Source organism: Phoca vitulina, unplaced genomic scaffold (assembly GCF_004348235.1).
Source record: "Phoca vitulina isolate PV1807 unplaced genomic scaffold, GSC_HSeal_1.0 scaffold29, whole genome shotgun sequence".
Classification (NCBI taxonomy): Eukaryota; Metazoa; Chordata; class Mammalia; order Carnivora; family Phocidae; genus Phoca; species Phoca vitulina.
In genome coordinates, this window is record NW_022589732.1 from 13,939,641 (window position 1) to 13,955,001 (window position 15,361).

Sequence of the window (15,361 nt, forward strand, 5' to 3'; positions counted from 1 at the left end):
TATATATACCACATCTTCTTTATCCATTCGTCTGTTGATGGACATCTTGGCTCCTTCCATAGTTTGGCTATTGTGGACATTGCCATGGATGGAACTAGAGGGTATTATGCTAAGCGACATAAGTCAATCAAAGAAAGACGTGTATCATATGATCTCACTGATATGAGGAATTCTTAATCTCAGGAAACAAACTGAGGGTTGCTGGAGTGGTCAGGGGTGGGAGGGATGGGGTGGCTGGGTGATAGACATTGGGGAGGGTATGTGCTATGGTGAGCACTGTGAATTGTGTAAGACTGTTTAATCATAGACCTGTACCTCTGAAACAAATAATACATTATATGTTAAAAAAAAAAAAAAGAAGATAGTAGGAAGGGAAAAATGAAGGGGGGGAAATTGGAGGGGGAGACGAACCCTGAGACTATGGACTCCTGGAAACAAACTGAGGGTTCTAGAGGGGAGGGGGGTAGGGGGATGGGTTAGCCTGGTGATGAATATTAAAGACGGCATGTATTGAATGGAGCACTGGGTGTTATACACAAACAATGAATCATGGAACACTACATCAAAAACTAATGATGTAATGTATGGTGATTAACATAACATAATAAAATTAAATTAAAAAAAATAAATCAAAATGGATCAAAGACCTAGATGTAAGACCTAAAACCATAACATTTTGAGAAGAAAACAGCACAGTAGCTTCATGATTCTGGATATGGCAATGATTTCTTGGATATGATACCAAAGGCACAGTTAACAAAAGAAGAAATAGACAAATTGGGTTTCATCAGAAACCTTTAAAAAACTTTTATACATCAAAAGAAACTATCAACAGAGTAAAGAGGTAACTCACAGAATGGGAGAAAATATTTGCAAATCATATACCTATACCTGGTAAGAGGTTAATATACAAAATATGTAAAGAACTACTAAAACTCAACAACAAAAAATTAAACAAACTGGCTCAAAAGTGGGCAAAGGACTTAAATAGACATTTCTCTGAAGATCTACAAATGGCCAAAATGCATGGGAAAAGATGCTCAACATCACTAATAATCAGGGAATCAAACCACAGTGAAATACCACCTCACACCCATTAGGAGAGCCACCGTCAACAAAACAGAAAATGTTCATAGAGGCATTACTCATAACAGCTAGAAAGTACAAGCAACCCAAGTGCCCCTGACAGATGAATGGATAAGCAAAATGTGGTCTATACATACAATGGAATATTATTCAGCCTTAAAAAGGAAGAAAATGCTGACACATGCTACAACATGGATGAACCTTGAGGACACACGCAAAGTGAAATAAGCCAGTCACAAAAGGACATAACATATTTATATAGACTGAGGTTTTGAAGTTGTTGTAGTCTAAATGTTCCTCTGCCAATTAATTTAGAATTTGGAACATATTTTCCTATTTAAAAAGTATAAATGTGAAAAGATGTTCAAAATCACCAGTCATTAGAAAAATGCAAAATAAAATCACGATGAGATACCCCTTCACACCCTTTAGAATGGCTATAATTTTTTAAAAGATGTATAATAGTAAGAATTAGTGAGAATATGGAAAAAATGAAACCCTCATTTATTGCTGGTGGGAATGTAAAACAGTATAACCTCTTGGAAAACAGTTGGGCATTTCCTCAAAAAGTTAAGCATAGAGTTACCATATCACCCAGCAGTTCCACTCCTAGGTATACACCCAAGAGAACTAAAAATATAGGTCCATACAAAACTTAAACACTTTATTTATGAATGTTCATAGCAGCATTATCCATAATAGCCAAAAAGTAGAAATCCATCAAATACCCACACCTGATGAACAAATAAACAAAATGTGCTATATCTATACAATGGAATGTTATTGAGCCATAAAAAGGAATAAAATACTAATACATGCTATGACATGAATGACTTTTAAAAACATTATGCTAAGTGAAAGAAGGTAGTCACAAAAGACCACATATTGTATGATTCTATTTATACATGTATATTATACATTTATACTATATGTTAACATACAGTGTTATATTCATTTTAGGTACACAATATAATAATTCAACAATTTATACCAGTAGTCAGTGCTCATCATGATTAAGTGTACTCTCCAACCGCTTTATCTATTTCACCCATCCGCCCACCCACCTCCCTTCTGGCAACCACCAGTTTGTCCTCTTTATTTAAGAGCTTGTTTTTTTGTCTTTTTTTCTTTGTTCTTCTGTTTTGTTTCTTAAGTTCCACGTGTGAATGAAATCATCTAGACTTGTCTTTCTCTGACTTACTTCACTTGGCATTATACCCTCTAGGTCCATCCATATTGTTGCAAGTGGCAAGAGCTTATTCTTTTTTATGGCTGAATATATATATATATATACCACATTTTCTTTATTCATCTATTGGTGGACACTTGGGTTGCTTTTATATCTTGGCTATTGTAAATAATGTTGCAGTAAACATAGAGGTGTATATATCTTTTCAAATTAGTGTTTTCATTTTCGTTGGTGATACTGCATTTATATAAGCTGTCTACAACAGGCAAATCTATATATAAAGTAAACTAGTGTTTGCCTCGGGCTAGTGGTAAAGAGGAATGAGAAGTGATTGCTAATAGGCACAAGGTTTCTTTTTGGGGTAGTGCAAATGCTCTAAAATTAGATTGTAGTATTACTATGAACCTAAAACTGCTCTTTAAAAAGTCTATTAAAAATTAGGGGCACCTGGCTGGCTCAGTGGAGGAGCATGTGACTCTTGATCTTGGGGTCATGAGTTCAAGCCCCATGTTGGGTATAGAGATTAATAAAAATTTTTGTAAGGGTGCCTGGGTGGCTCAGTCAGTCGAGTGTCTGCCTTAGATCAGGTCATGATCCCAGGGTCCTGGGATCAAGCCCCGTGTCAGGCTCCCTGGGAGCCTGCTTTTCCCTCTGCCCCTCCCCCCACTCATGTTCTCTCTTGCTCTCTCTCTCTCTCTCTCTCAAATGAATAAATATTTTTAAAAAATTTTTTTGTAAAAATTAGATTGTGGTGATGGTTGCACAATTCTGTAAGTAAACTAAATGCCACTGTACACTTTATATTCATTTTTTATTGAAGTATAGTTGACATACAATATTATATTTTTTTTAAAGATTTTTTTTTTATTTGACAGAGAGAGGGGGAGCAGCAGGCAGAGGGAGAGGGAGAGGGAGAAGCAAGCTCCCACTCAGCAGGGAGCCCAACACAGGGCTTGATCCCAGGACCCTGGGATCATGACCTGAGCCAACCGTCTGAGCCACCCAGGCGCCCACAATACTGTATTTTTTTCAGATGTACAACATAGTGATTTGACAATTATATGCATCACAAAATCACAAAACTACACTCACCACAAGTGTAGTTACCATCTGTCACCATACAAAATTATTATATATTCCTTATGCTATACTTCTCATATTTATTTATTTATTTTATAACTGGAAGTTTGTACCTCTTCATCCCCTTCACCTATTTTGCCCATTTCTCCACCCCCACACAACTCAACACCAAAAAACCAAATAATACGATTGAAAATGGATAGAGAGGGGCGCCTGGGTGGCTCAGCTGGTTAAGCATCTGCCTTCTGCTCTGGTCATGATCCCAGAGTCCTGGCATCTGCAGAGCAGAGAGCCTATTTCTCCCTCTCCCTCTGCCCTCCCTCCCCCAGCTTGTGTGCTCTCTCTCTCTCAAATAAATAAAATAAAATCTTTAAAAACAATGGACAGAGGCGGCAGCGGCCATATATACAATGGAATATTACTCAGACATCAGAAAGGATGAATACCCAACTTTTACATCAACATGGATGGAACTGGAGGAGATTATGCTAAGTGAAATAAGTCAAGCAGAGAAAATCAATTATCATATGGTTTCACTTATTTGTGGAACATAAGGAATAGCATGGAGGACATTAGGAGAAGGAAGGGAAAAATAAAGGGGTGGAAATCAGAGGGAGAGACGAACCATGAGAGACTATGGACTCTGAGAAACAAACTGAGGGTTCTAGAGGGGAGGGGGGTGGGGGGATGGGTTAGCCCGGTGATGGGTATTAAGGAGGGCACGTATTGCATGGAGCACTGGGTGTTATACACAAACAATGAATCATGGAACACTACATCAAAAACAAATGATGTACTGTATGGTGACTAACATAATATAATTAAAAAAAACAATTCTGAAACTATGTTTAGATTTCATCAGTTTGAAACTTAAGAAATTAAAGTCTGACTCTGTGGAAAAAAATTAAAAAATAAAAAATAAATAAAAACAATAGACAGAGGACCTGAATAGACATTTTTTGAAAAAAGACATACAGGTGTCCAGCAGACACATGAAAATATACTCAACATCACTAATTATCAGGGAAATGCAAATCAAAACTACAATGAGGTATCACTTCACACCAGTTAGAATGGCTAGTATCAAAAAGATGAGAAATAACAAATGTTGGTGAGGATGTAGAGAAAAAGGAACCCTTGTGCACTGTTGGTGGGAATGTAAATTGGTGCAGCCACTATGGAAAACAGTATGGAGGTTCCTCAGAAAATTAAAAATAGAAATACTGTACAACCCAGTAATTCCACTTCTGGGCATTTACTCAAAGAAAACCAAAACAGTAATTTGAAAAGATATGCACCACTATGTTTATCGAAACATCATTTACAATAGCCAAGATACGGAAGCAACCTAAGTATCCATTGACAGATGAATGGTATAAAGAAAATGTGGTATACATATGCAATGGAATATTATTCAGCCATAAAAAAGAATGACACCTAGGGGCGCCTGGGTAGCTCAGTCGTTAAGCGTCTGTCTTTGGCCCAGGTCATGATCCCAGGCTCCTGGGATCGAGCCCCGCATCGGGCTCTCTACTCAGTGGGGAGCCTGCTTCTCCCTCTCCCACTCCCTCTGCTCATGTTCCTGCTCTCACTATCTCTCTCTCTGTCAAATAAATAAATAAAATCTTTAAAAGAAAAAAAAAAAGAATGACATCTTGCCATTTACAATATGGATGGACCTAGAAGGTAATATACTAAGTGAAATAAATCAGACAGAAAAAGATGAATACCATATTATTTCATTTATATGTGGAAACTAAAAAACAAAACAAACAAACAACAAAAAAACAGAAATGAACTCATAAATATAGAAAACTGGTGGTTGCCAAAGGAAGGAGTGGAAGGATGGGCAAAATAGGTGAAGGGGATTAAGACATACAAACTGCCAGTTTTAAAATAAGTCACAGGGATGAGAAGTACAGCATAGGGAATATTGTCAATAATATTGTAATAACTTGTATGGTGACAGATACTAAGTATGCTTATTGTGGTAAGCATTTCATAACATATATAATTGTCAAATCACTATACCTGAAACTAATACAATATATATTGTATTCAACTATACTTCAATTAAAAAAAAGAATGTTATATAAATGACATCATACACTATATAACCTTTTGACAGTGGCTTCTTTCACTCAGTATAATGCCTTTGAGATTCATTCAAGTTGTTGTATTAGTAGTTCATTTCTTTTCTTGCTGAATAGTATTTCATTATATGGATAAACCATAGTTTGTTCATTTATTCACCCTTTAAAGAACATTTGAGTTGTTTCTGGTTTGAGCAATTATGAATAAAGTTGCTATAAGCATTCATGTACATAAGATTATACCTCTTTAAGGTAAATACCCAGGAGTAGGTCATATGGTAAATGGGTAAGAAACTGCCAAACTATTTTTCAGAGTTGCTTTATCATTATGCATTTCCTCCAGCAAAGTATGAGGGTTCCAATTCCTTTGTATCCTCACCAGCACCTCATATTGTCACCATTTTTCATTTTAGTAATTCTAATAAATTGTAGTGGTACCTTATTGTGGTTTGAATTTGCCTTCCCTAATGGTTAATGATGTTGAACATTTTTTCATGTTCTTATTTATCATATTTATGTCCTCTTTAGTGAAATACCTGTTCATATCATTCACCCATTTTTATTTCGTTGTTTTTCTATTGTTGAATCTTGGGAGTTCTTTTTTTTTTTATTATTATGTTATGTTAGTCACCATACAATACATCACTAGTTTTTGATGTGGTGATCCACAATCCATTGTTGTCGTATAACACCCAGTGCTCCATGCAGTACGTGCCCTCCTTAATACCCATCACCGGGCTAACCCATCCCCCCACCCCCCTCCCCTCTAAAACCCTGTTTGTTTCTCAGAGTCCATAGGCTCTCATGGTTCATCTCTCCCTCTGATTCCCCCCTTTCATTTTTCCCTTCCTTCTCCTAATGTCCTCCAATGCTATACCTTATGTTCCACAAATAAGTGAAACCATATCATAATTGATTTTCTCTGCTTGACTTATTTCGCTTAGCATAATCTCCTCCAGTCCCATCCATGTTGATGTAAAAGTTGGGTATTCATCCTTTCTGATGGCTGAGTAATACTCCATTGTATATATGGACCACATCTTCTTTATCCATTCATCTGTTGAAGGGCATCTCGGCTCTTTCCACAGTTTGGCTATTGCGGACATTGCTGCTACGAACATTGGGGTGCATATGGCCCTTCTTTTCACTACATCTGTGTCTTTGGGGTAAATACCCAGAAGAGCAATTGCTGGGTCATAGGGTAGCTCTATTTTAAAATTTTTGAGGAACCTCCACACTGTTTTCCAAAGTGGCTGTACCAACTTGCATTCCCACCAACAGTGTAAGAGGGTTCCCCTTTCTCCACAACCTCTCCAACATTTGTTGTTTCTTTCCCTGTCCATTTTTGCCATTCTAACTGGTGTAAGGTGGTATCTCAGTGCGGTTTTGATTTGAATTTCCCTGATGGCTAATGATGATAAACATTTTTTCATCTGTCTGTTACCCATTTGTATGTCTTCTTCAGAGAAGTGTCTTTTCATGTCTTCTGCCCATTTTTTGACTTGATTATTTGTTTTTTGGGTGTTGAGTTTGAGAAGTTCTTTATAGATCTTGGATACCAGCCCTTTATCTGTAGTGTCATTTGCAAATATCTTCTCCCATTCTGTGGGTTGCCTCTTGGTTTTGTTGACTGTTTCCTTTGCTGTGCAGAAGTTTTTTATCTTGAAGTCCCAAAAGTTCATTTTTCTTTTGTTTCACTAGCTTTGGGAGATGTATCTTGAAAGAAGTTGCTGTGGCCGATATCAAAGAGGTTACTGCCTATGTTCTCCTCTAGGATTTTGATGGATTCCTGTCTCACATTGAGGTCTTTCATCCATTTTGAGTTAGAGAATGGTTGAGTTTCATTCTTCTGCATGTGGCTCTCCAATTTTCCCAGCACCACTTATTGAAGAGACTGTGTTTTTTCCATTGCATGTTTTTCCTGCTTTGTCAAAGATTATTTGACCATAGAGTTGAGGGTCCATATCTGGGCTCTCTATTCTGTTCAATTGGTCTATATGTCTGTTTTTATGCCAGTACCATGCTGTCTTGGTGATCAGTGCTTTGTAATATAGCTTGAAATTGGGCAAGTGATCAAAAACCTCCCAAAAAACAAGAGTCCAGGGCCTGATGGATTCCCTGGAGAATTCTACCAAACATTCAATGAAGAAATAATACCTATTCTACTGAAGCTGTTTCAAAAAATAGAAACAGAAGGAAAGCTTCCAGACTCATTCTATGAGGCCAGCATTACCTTAATCCCCAAACCAGGCAAAGACCCCATCAAAAAGGAGAATTTCAGACCGATATCCCTGATGAGTATGGATTCCAAAATCCTCCACAAAATCCTAGCTAATAGGATCCAACAATACATTAAAAGGATCATCCACCACGACCAAGTGGGATTTATCCCCAGGATGCAAGGGTGGTTCAACATTCACAAATCAACCAATGTGATAGAACACATTAATAAGAGGAGGGAAAAGAACCATATGGTCCTCTCAATTGATGCAGAAAAAGCATTTGACAAAATACAGCATCCTTTCCTGATTAAAACTCTTCAGAGTATAGGGATAGAGGGAACATTCCTCAAGTTCATAAAATCCATCTATGAAAAACCCACAGCGAATATCATCCTCAATGGGGAAAAGTTGAGAGCCTTTCCCTTAAGATCAGGAACACGTCAAGGATGCCCACTCTCGCCACTATTGTTCAACATAGTCCTAGAAGTCCTAGCAACAGCAATCAGACAACAAAAAGAAATAAAAGGTATTCAAATTGGCAAAGAAGAAGTCAAACTCTCTCTTTTCACAGATGACATGATACTTTATGTGGAAAACCCAAAAGACTCCACCCCCAAATTACTAGAACTCATACAGCAATTCAGTAATGTGGCAGGATAAAAAATCAATGCACAGAAATCAGTTGCTTTCTTATACACTAACAATGCAACTGTAGAAAGAGAAATTAGAGAAACAATTCCATTTACAATAGCACCAAAAACCATAAGATACCTTGGAATAAACCTAACCAAAGAGGTAAAGGATCTATACTCTAAGAACTACAGAACACTCATGAAAGAAATTGAAGAAGACACAAAAAGATGGAAAAACATTCCATGCTCATGGATTGGAAGAATAAACATTGTTAAAATGTCTATGCTACCCAGAGCAATCTATACCTTCAATGCCATCCCCATCAAAATTCCAATGACATTTTTCAAAGTGCTGGAACAAACAATCCTAAAATTTGTATGGAATCAGAAAAGACCCCGAATTGCGAAGGAAATGTTGAAAAAGAAAAACAAAGCTGGGGGAGTCTTGGGAGTTCTTAATATTCTGGATACAAATCCTTTGTCATATATGTTTTGCAGATATTTTTTCCTAGTCCATACCTTTTCTTTTCTTTCTCTTAATAGTATCTTTTACAGAGCACACATTTTTAATTTTTTTCCAATAAAAATTAGAGGGATTTTTAATTTTCAAGTCCTTTGAGAAAGCAAAACTAATGCAACACAAATTGAAAGATCTAATTAATAAATTTAACAACAAGCCTAAGTAATTTTGTACATAAATTAACCCATTTATTATAGGCTATCAATGTTTCAAATGGTGGAGCTTCTACTGGTCTTTCAACTCCTTCAGTCGTCTGATGGCAGACTTTACTGTGAGGGCAGAAGTGGTGTTGTAGGTCCAGGCACCATCAGCGACGGTTTTCGTGCAGGAGCCACAATGCCAGATCCCCACAGATAGTCTTTTCATCTTGGTTTTGCCACGGAAGGAGCAAGGATACTTGGCATGCTGGCTTATTTCAATCTTCTTCACCGTTTTCCTGAGGGAGGCACCATAACGGTCCTGTATTTTCACCCATGATTCCAACCTTCTTGGTGCGTTTAGCCATGTCTCCCACAAACTAGGTCTGAGCCCAGAGAGCACACATTTTTAATTTTGATGAAGTTCCATTTATCCTTTTTTCTTTTATGATCATGCTTTTGTGTCATGTCCAAGATCTCTTTACCTAAACTCCAGGTCATGAAGACTTTCTCCTTTGTTTTCTTCTAAAATTTTTATAGTTTTATGTTTTACATTCAGATCTATGGTTCATTTTAAGTTGATTTTTTTTTAAAGTAGGCTCCACATCCAGCCTGGAGCCCAGCATGGGGCTTGAATTCACAACACTGAGATCAAAACCTGATCAAGATCAAAAGTTGGATGCTCAACCAACTGAGCCACCTAGGTGCCCCTTAAGTTGATTTTTTATACAGCGTTTGAGGTTTAAGTCAAAGTTTTTTGGTTTTGGGTTTTTTTTTTTTTTTTTTGCATATGGATGACCAACGGTTCTAATACCATTTTTTTTTTAAAAGACTGGCTTTTCTCTATTGAATTTCCTTTATACCTCTGTCAAAAATATAATGGTCTTATTTATGTGGACCTATTTTTAGACTCTATTTTATTGACTTATGTGTCTATCCTTTTGTCAGTCCTGTTGGGTTTTGAATAATTAAAAACTATTTGTTATACCCATATTATACAAATAATAGTAACAACTACCACTGGGAAGACATTTAATTACCTCTTCATAATACACTGCTGCCATTTCAAAGTTCTCATTGACTTCTGCTTCAAATGCAAAGAGTCGAAGCTGTTCACTGCTTGTATAAATGGTTGAAACAGCGCCTTGGGTATCATCTGGCATGGTCTTGACAACATCAAGATGTTAAACAAAACAAAGCAATTACAAGTAGAGAGTCTTATAAGAATAAACTAGACGTGAGACCCCAGTTATGAGGTTGAAAATGCTATTGGGGTTTCTTATAGTCTTGCCAATAATAGTAAGAGTGAGAATGAACCAAGAGAGAAATATCAAGGGTGAAAGAGAGGCTCAGGTATCTGAATACCAACAATCTAAGCTCACAGAAGTGAGTAAAAATTAATTTGGGCAGAACTGTTCTCCTCAACCTTCAGGGAAGTCAAAATCTCTAAGTAAGCCTCCTTCTACCTCAAACAGCTTCCGACACTTTCTCTAGTGTGTGGGACAAATATCATTTTCAGTTGCCATGACATGAAGAAGGTTGGCAAGCACTAGCTAGAGTCTTCAAACATCAAAAAAACCAGGAGATTAAGGGTAAAGCTTTGGAAGTTGTTTCTGTACTTTTAGCGAGATATGTAAGCAAATCCCAAAAAGGAAACATTTTAGAAATAGCCAGAAAGGTAGGAGAAAACCCAGAAAAATATTATACCCTATGTACCCATCCAGGAAAGCAGTTCTGGTATAATAAGTAATCTCCTGGATCAGAAGCTATTGCCAAGGAAGATCGCCCCAAATTCTTTAATTAGAAGTAAAAAAATTATCAGTGACATTAACAAGTAGAGTTGTTAAGGGATGTAGAGAGTAAAGCTAAATTTGAGATGGGCCAAAGAGAGCTCCTGATCATGGATTAATGCCTCTGTTCTTTGTTATTTTTAATTTTGATGATCTTGACCTCCAAATCCCTCCAGCAACACACTTCATTGCCCAAACCAGAAATACTCTACCTCTAATATCCCACTCCCAGAATCTGTGTTACAAGCCTTCAGTCTTTTTGTCACTTAATCCCCTGAAAACTGCTCTCTGACTTCATTTCCTTCATTTCCAATATGCCTATCTTTCCCAATGGGTAAGCCTGGACCACGTGATCATCCACTCATACTACTCTCCCACCAGCACACTCAGGTTCCAGGCATCCTTATCCTTCTCCTGCACTTGGTCTGAAGACTCCCAAATTAAAACAATCCTACTATCTGACTTCTTCATTCTTAGACAAGAGCTGCTAACAGGTCCTGAGGAAAATTGCATACACAAAGAAATATCTGAGCTGCCACAGATTCTTTGGCATTCAGCCTTAGCTGGAGGCCTTTCATACTCTCCACAATCTATGTAGTTGTCCTTGTTCAACAACATATACATTATGCTATGACGCAGTATCTAAATTTTCTTCTCTTTCTTCGGGCTTTTTATTCAAACATTATTCCCTTCACTGTCAGTAAAGACATTACTTCACAGAGGAAATGGAAATCATTAAGCCAGAAATCCCTCAACTTATGAACCCCACATTGGAAGAGTTTATTTCTGCATCCATTGTATCTCTTTCTTTTCAGTCTGAGGAAGAAGCATCACATCCTTCTCTGTTCTTGATCCTTTCCCACTTGTATATACCCTGGGCTTGCCATCAATTATTCTCTCTTTCCTTCTATTTTCAATTTCTTCCCATCTGCTGACTCCTTTTCCCAAACCTATGGACATACTAAAGGCATCTCCAGCTTAAAAAGAAAATCTTTATAATTTCTAGCTTCTACTTTCCCCCTCCTTCCTTTCATCTTCCAACTTATTGAATTTATATTCACCTGCTTCTTAATCACTCATTCACTCCATAATTCATTATAATTTGAATCCATTCCATTAGCTCACTGATATTACCATGTAAAAGTTAATAACCTCCTTATTTTCAGATTCAATGAAAACTTTTCAAATTTTGTGTTTTTTCCCCCAGTTTTATTGAGATATAATTGATATACATCACTGTGTAAGTTTAAGGCATACAGCATAATGGTTTGACAGACATATATTGTAAAATAATTACCACAATAAGTTTAGTTAGTATGCATCATCTCAAATGGACACAATAAAAAGAAAAAAAAGAAAAATTTTTTCTTGTGATAAGAACTCTTAGGATTTACTCTCTTAACAACTTTCACATATATCATACAACAGTGTTAACTCTAGTCATCATGCTGTACATTACATCCCTAGTACTTGTTTATCTTGTAACTCGAGGTTTATACCTTTTGACCACCTTGTTCCAATTCCCCCTCCCCATGAACTACTAGGAATATTTGACATTGTTGACTACTTTTTCTTCTTAAAATTCTCTTCCCTTAGCTTCTGTGATACTACTGTCTTCTGGCTCTTCTGCCTTTTTAACAATTCACTTATCTCCTTCATTAATTCTTTTACTCATCCATCCCTTAAATGCTGGTGTTTGACAGGGTTCCACTGACAGCTCACTTCTCTCTCGACTCATGTTTTTCTCAGCAGCTTCATCTATGACCATAGTTTAACTAGCATCTACAGGCATATTGTCTTTTATTGAGCTTTACAGATACTGTTTTTTTGTTTTTTGGTTTTTTTACAAATGGAAGGTTTGTGGCAACTCTGTGTCAAGCAAGTCTATTGGTGCCATTTTCTAATAGCATTTGCTCACTTTGTGTCTCTGTGTCGCAGTTGGGTAATCGTCAAAATAATTCAAGCTTTTTCATTGTTAATTATATTTGTTATGGTGATCTGTGATCTCAGGTTAGGACTCACTGAAAGCTCAATGATGGTTAGCATTTTTTAGCAATACAGTATTTTTTAACTAAGGTATGTACATTGTTTTTCTAGACATAATGCTATTGCACACATAATAGACTACAGTATAGTGTAAACTTTATATACACTGGGAAACCAAAAAATTCATTCGACTTGCTTTATTGTGATATTTGCTTTACTGTGGTGGTCTGGAACCAAACTGTCAATATCTCCAAGGTATGCCTATATATACTCATGGCTCCCCAAATCTCATCTACAGCTCAGATCTCTCTCTTGAGAAAAACCTCCTAAGAACCAATGTTCAAAAGTGATTTCAACATCACCTGCCTCCTACCAAATTCACTTGTGTTGTATTTCTTGTCCTGGTTAATGGTATTACCAGCTACCCAGTCATTGAGCCTTAAACTTAAGAATCTTTGACCCCTTTATTACTACATTAATAACCAGTTAACACCACCAGTTTCACCACATCTAACCCACCTGACATACTGCTATGAGTGTTTTTCATAAAATGTGGATCTGATCATATTATTCCACTTATAAAATAATTAAATTTATTGCTTCCAAATGCTAATAAGGGAAAAAGTCAAAACTTCTTTGTGTGGCATATAAGGCTTCCAACCACATTCTCAATCCCCCTACCTGGAACTGATCCCTGGCTTCACCTCCTACTTCTATGTCCCTTAACCACTTCAACCTCTGCTCCTAAACTATATGCAGTTTCTGTATATGCCATACACTTCCAAGCTTCCAAGCTTTTGTGATATTCCCTATGACTCAAATGCTCTGAAACATCTCCCTGGAGAACTTTTTAGCCTTCAGGCTCAAGCCACAGCTCTTCTGTGAATCCTTTCCTGACAGGTCTCAGGGTGAAGTTGATCACTCTTTCTTTAGGCATCCCCTAACCTGCTCTACCATGGACACATCCCCATCACAGCACTTACCTCGCCCTACTGCACTTATTTGTATTTGATGTCTCTCTCCTCTACTAGACAGGGATTCCTTGGGGGCACAAGGCAACAGTAATTACTATCTCATGCTCAATTCTCAAGGCAATTTATCCAAATCATCTGTGCCCAAGGTGGGATTGTTTTCTTAATCCTAGGATATTAGATACTCCTCACCTTCCTCTTCCAGAAAGGCTGGACAAGGTGAAAGAAAAAGTAATGGTGACAGAGAAGAAAACAACAGTAAAGGAAAAAAACATAGAATAGAGGGCTTGAGGAAGCATGGCTACTTAGAGACTACCAAGGGGACAAAAAGACTTTGATTTTTGTCATTTTTTTCAAATAAACCACAACTGTATACATTTTAAAATGAGCAAATGAAGACAAGATGCAAGCTGTGCAAATATAGATAGAAACAGACAAATGGGAGAAGAGCAGGCTATCAGTCAAATAGAAAAGGCCTGTTTAGGGGCAACTGGGTGGCTCAGGGGGCTAAGCGTCTGACTCTTGATTTGGGCTCAGGTCATGATCTCAGGGTTGTGAGACTGAGCCCTGTGTGGGGCTCCGCAATGGGCAGGGAGCCTGCTTGGGAGTCTCTTCTCTCCCCCTCCCCCTCTGCCCCTACTCACCCACCTCTCTTAAAAAAAAAAAAAAAAAAAAGAGGGCGCCTGGGTGGCTCAGTTGGTTAAGTGACTGCCTTCGGTTCAGGTCATGGTCCCACAGTCCTGGGATTGAGTCCCACATCAGGCTCCTGGCTCGGCGGGGAGCCTGCTTCTCCCTCTGACCCTCTCCCCTCTCATGCTGTTTCTCTCTCTCTCTCTCTCTCTCAAATAAATAAATAAATAAAATCTTTAAAAAAAAAAAAGAAAAGGCATGTTTGAAGTATCATTGTCATTCAGGTATATCTGAAAGCTCATAATGTTTCTTAGTTTTGATTGCCAATCATGGAGAGCAAACTGAGAATTGCACACATTCACAGAATAAATAGATGATTTTTGTTTTATAATTTAATTAGCTGATTTTATATATTTCTTTCATCCATCACATTTATGACAGTTATGAAAGTTATTATGCCAGGAAGTTGAATTATTCTCTCTTGTTCTCCCCAAAATTAGTTTTATAATTTAGGAAGTTTCTTATTCACTTTTGTCAGTGCCTAGCACAGAGTAGACACCTCATAAATGTTTGCTGAATGAAGGAAGAAAGGAAGCAAGGAAGGAAGGAATCATTCAGAGACCCTGATGTCCTACGGAGAAAAGTAAGGGCTCTTAGTTCTTGAGCACCTACCTGGTTTAAGGCCACATGCATCTGATCCACCAAGAACACATAGAGCTCACTAATAAATGTCTGCAGTTCCTCCTGGCTTTCAAATGATGTTGTCTTCAAATACTTCTCTCTCACAATCTTTACTACGGCATGCTGTAAGAGACATAGATCATCCATTTGATTATAAAGTCCAGCACCATGCTGACAACACAGGCTTCCCTTGAGCTTCTTTCTGGTCTAAGGCTCATCAGAACTTCGGAAAGTGATTGATTTCTCCCTTGGTAACTGCTAGAATGTCAGGTCTCTGATTTTCCACCAATCAACATACTCTGCATGACTTCTTTTCTTGATGTCATCTCTAATATGGTCAATGC

General features: G+C 37.5%; 1 protein-coding gene and 1 pseudogene across 13 annotated transcripts in view; both read right to left on the bottom strand.

Moving 5' to 3' along the window:
- CFAP70 (cilia and flagella associated protein 70) overlaps positions 1–15,361 on the bottom strand; it is a 111,406-nt gene that overhangs the window by 24,478 nt on the left and 71,567 nt on the right. For 12 of the 13 annotated variants that reach the window (XM_032423723.1, XM_032423725.1, XM_032423730.1 and 9 more), the window contains 2 exons: positions 15,009–15,140; positions 10,000–10,125 (listed from right to left, as the gene is read on the bottom strand). In XM_032423723.1, the coding sequence (XP_032279614.1) occupies positions 10,000–10,125; positions 15,009–15,140 (258 nt within the window). The remainder of the gene's footprint in view (positions 1–9,999; positions 10,126–15,008; positions 15,141–15,361) is intronic. The other variant, XM_032423726.1, reaches the window with a different exon arrangement.
- On the bottom strand, positions 8,843–9,489 carry LOC116644279 (annotated as a pseudogene).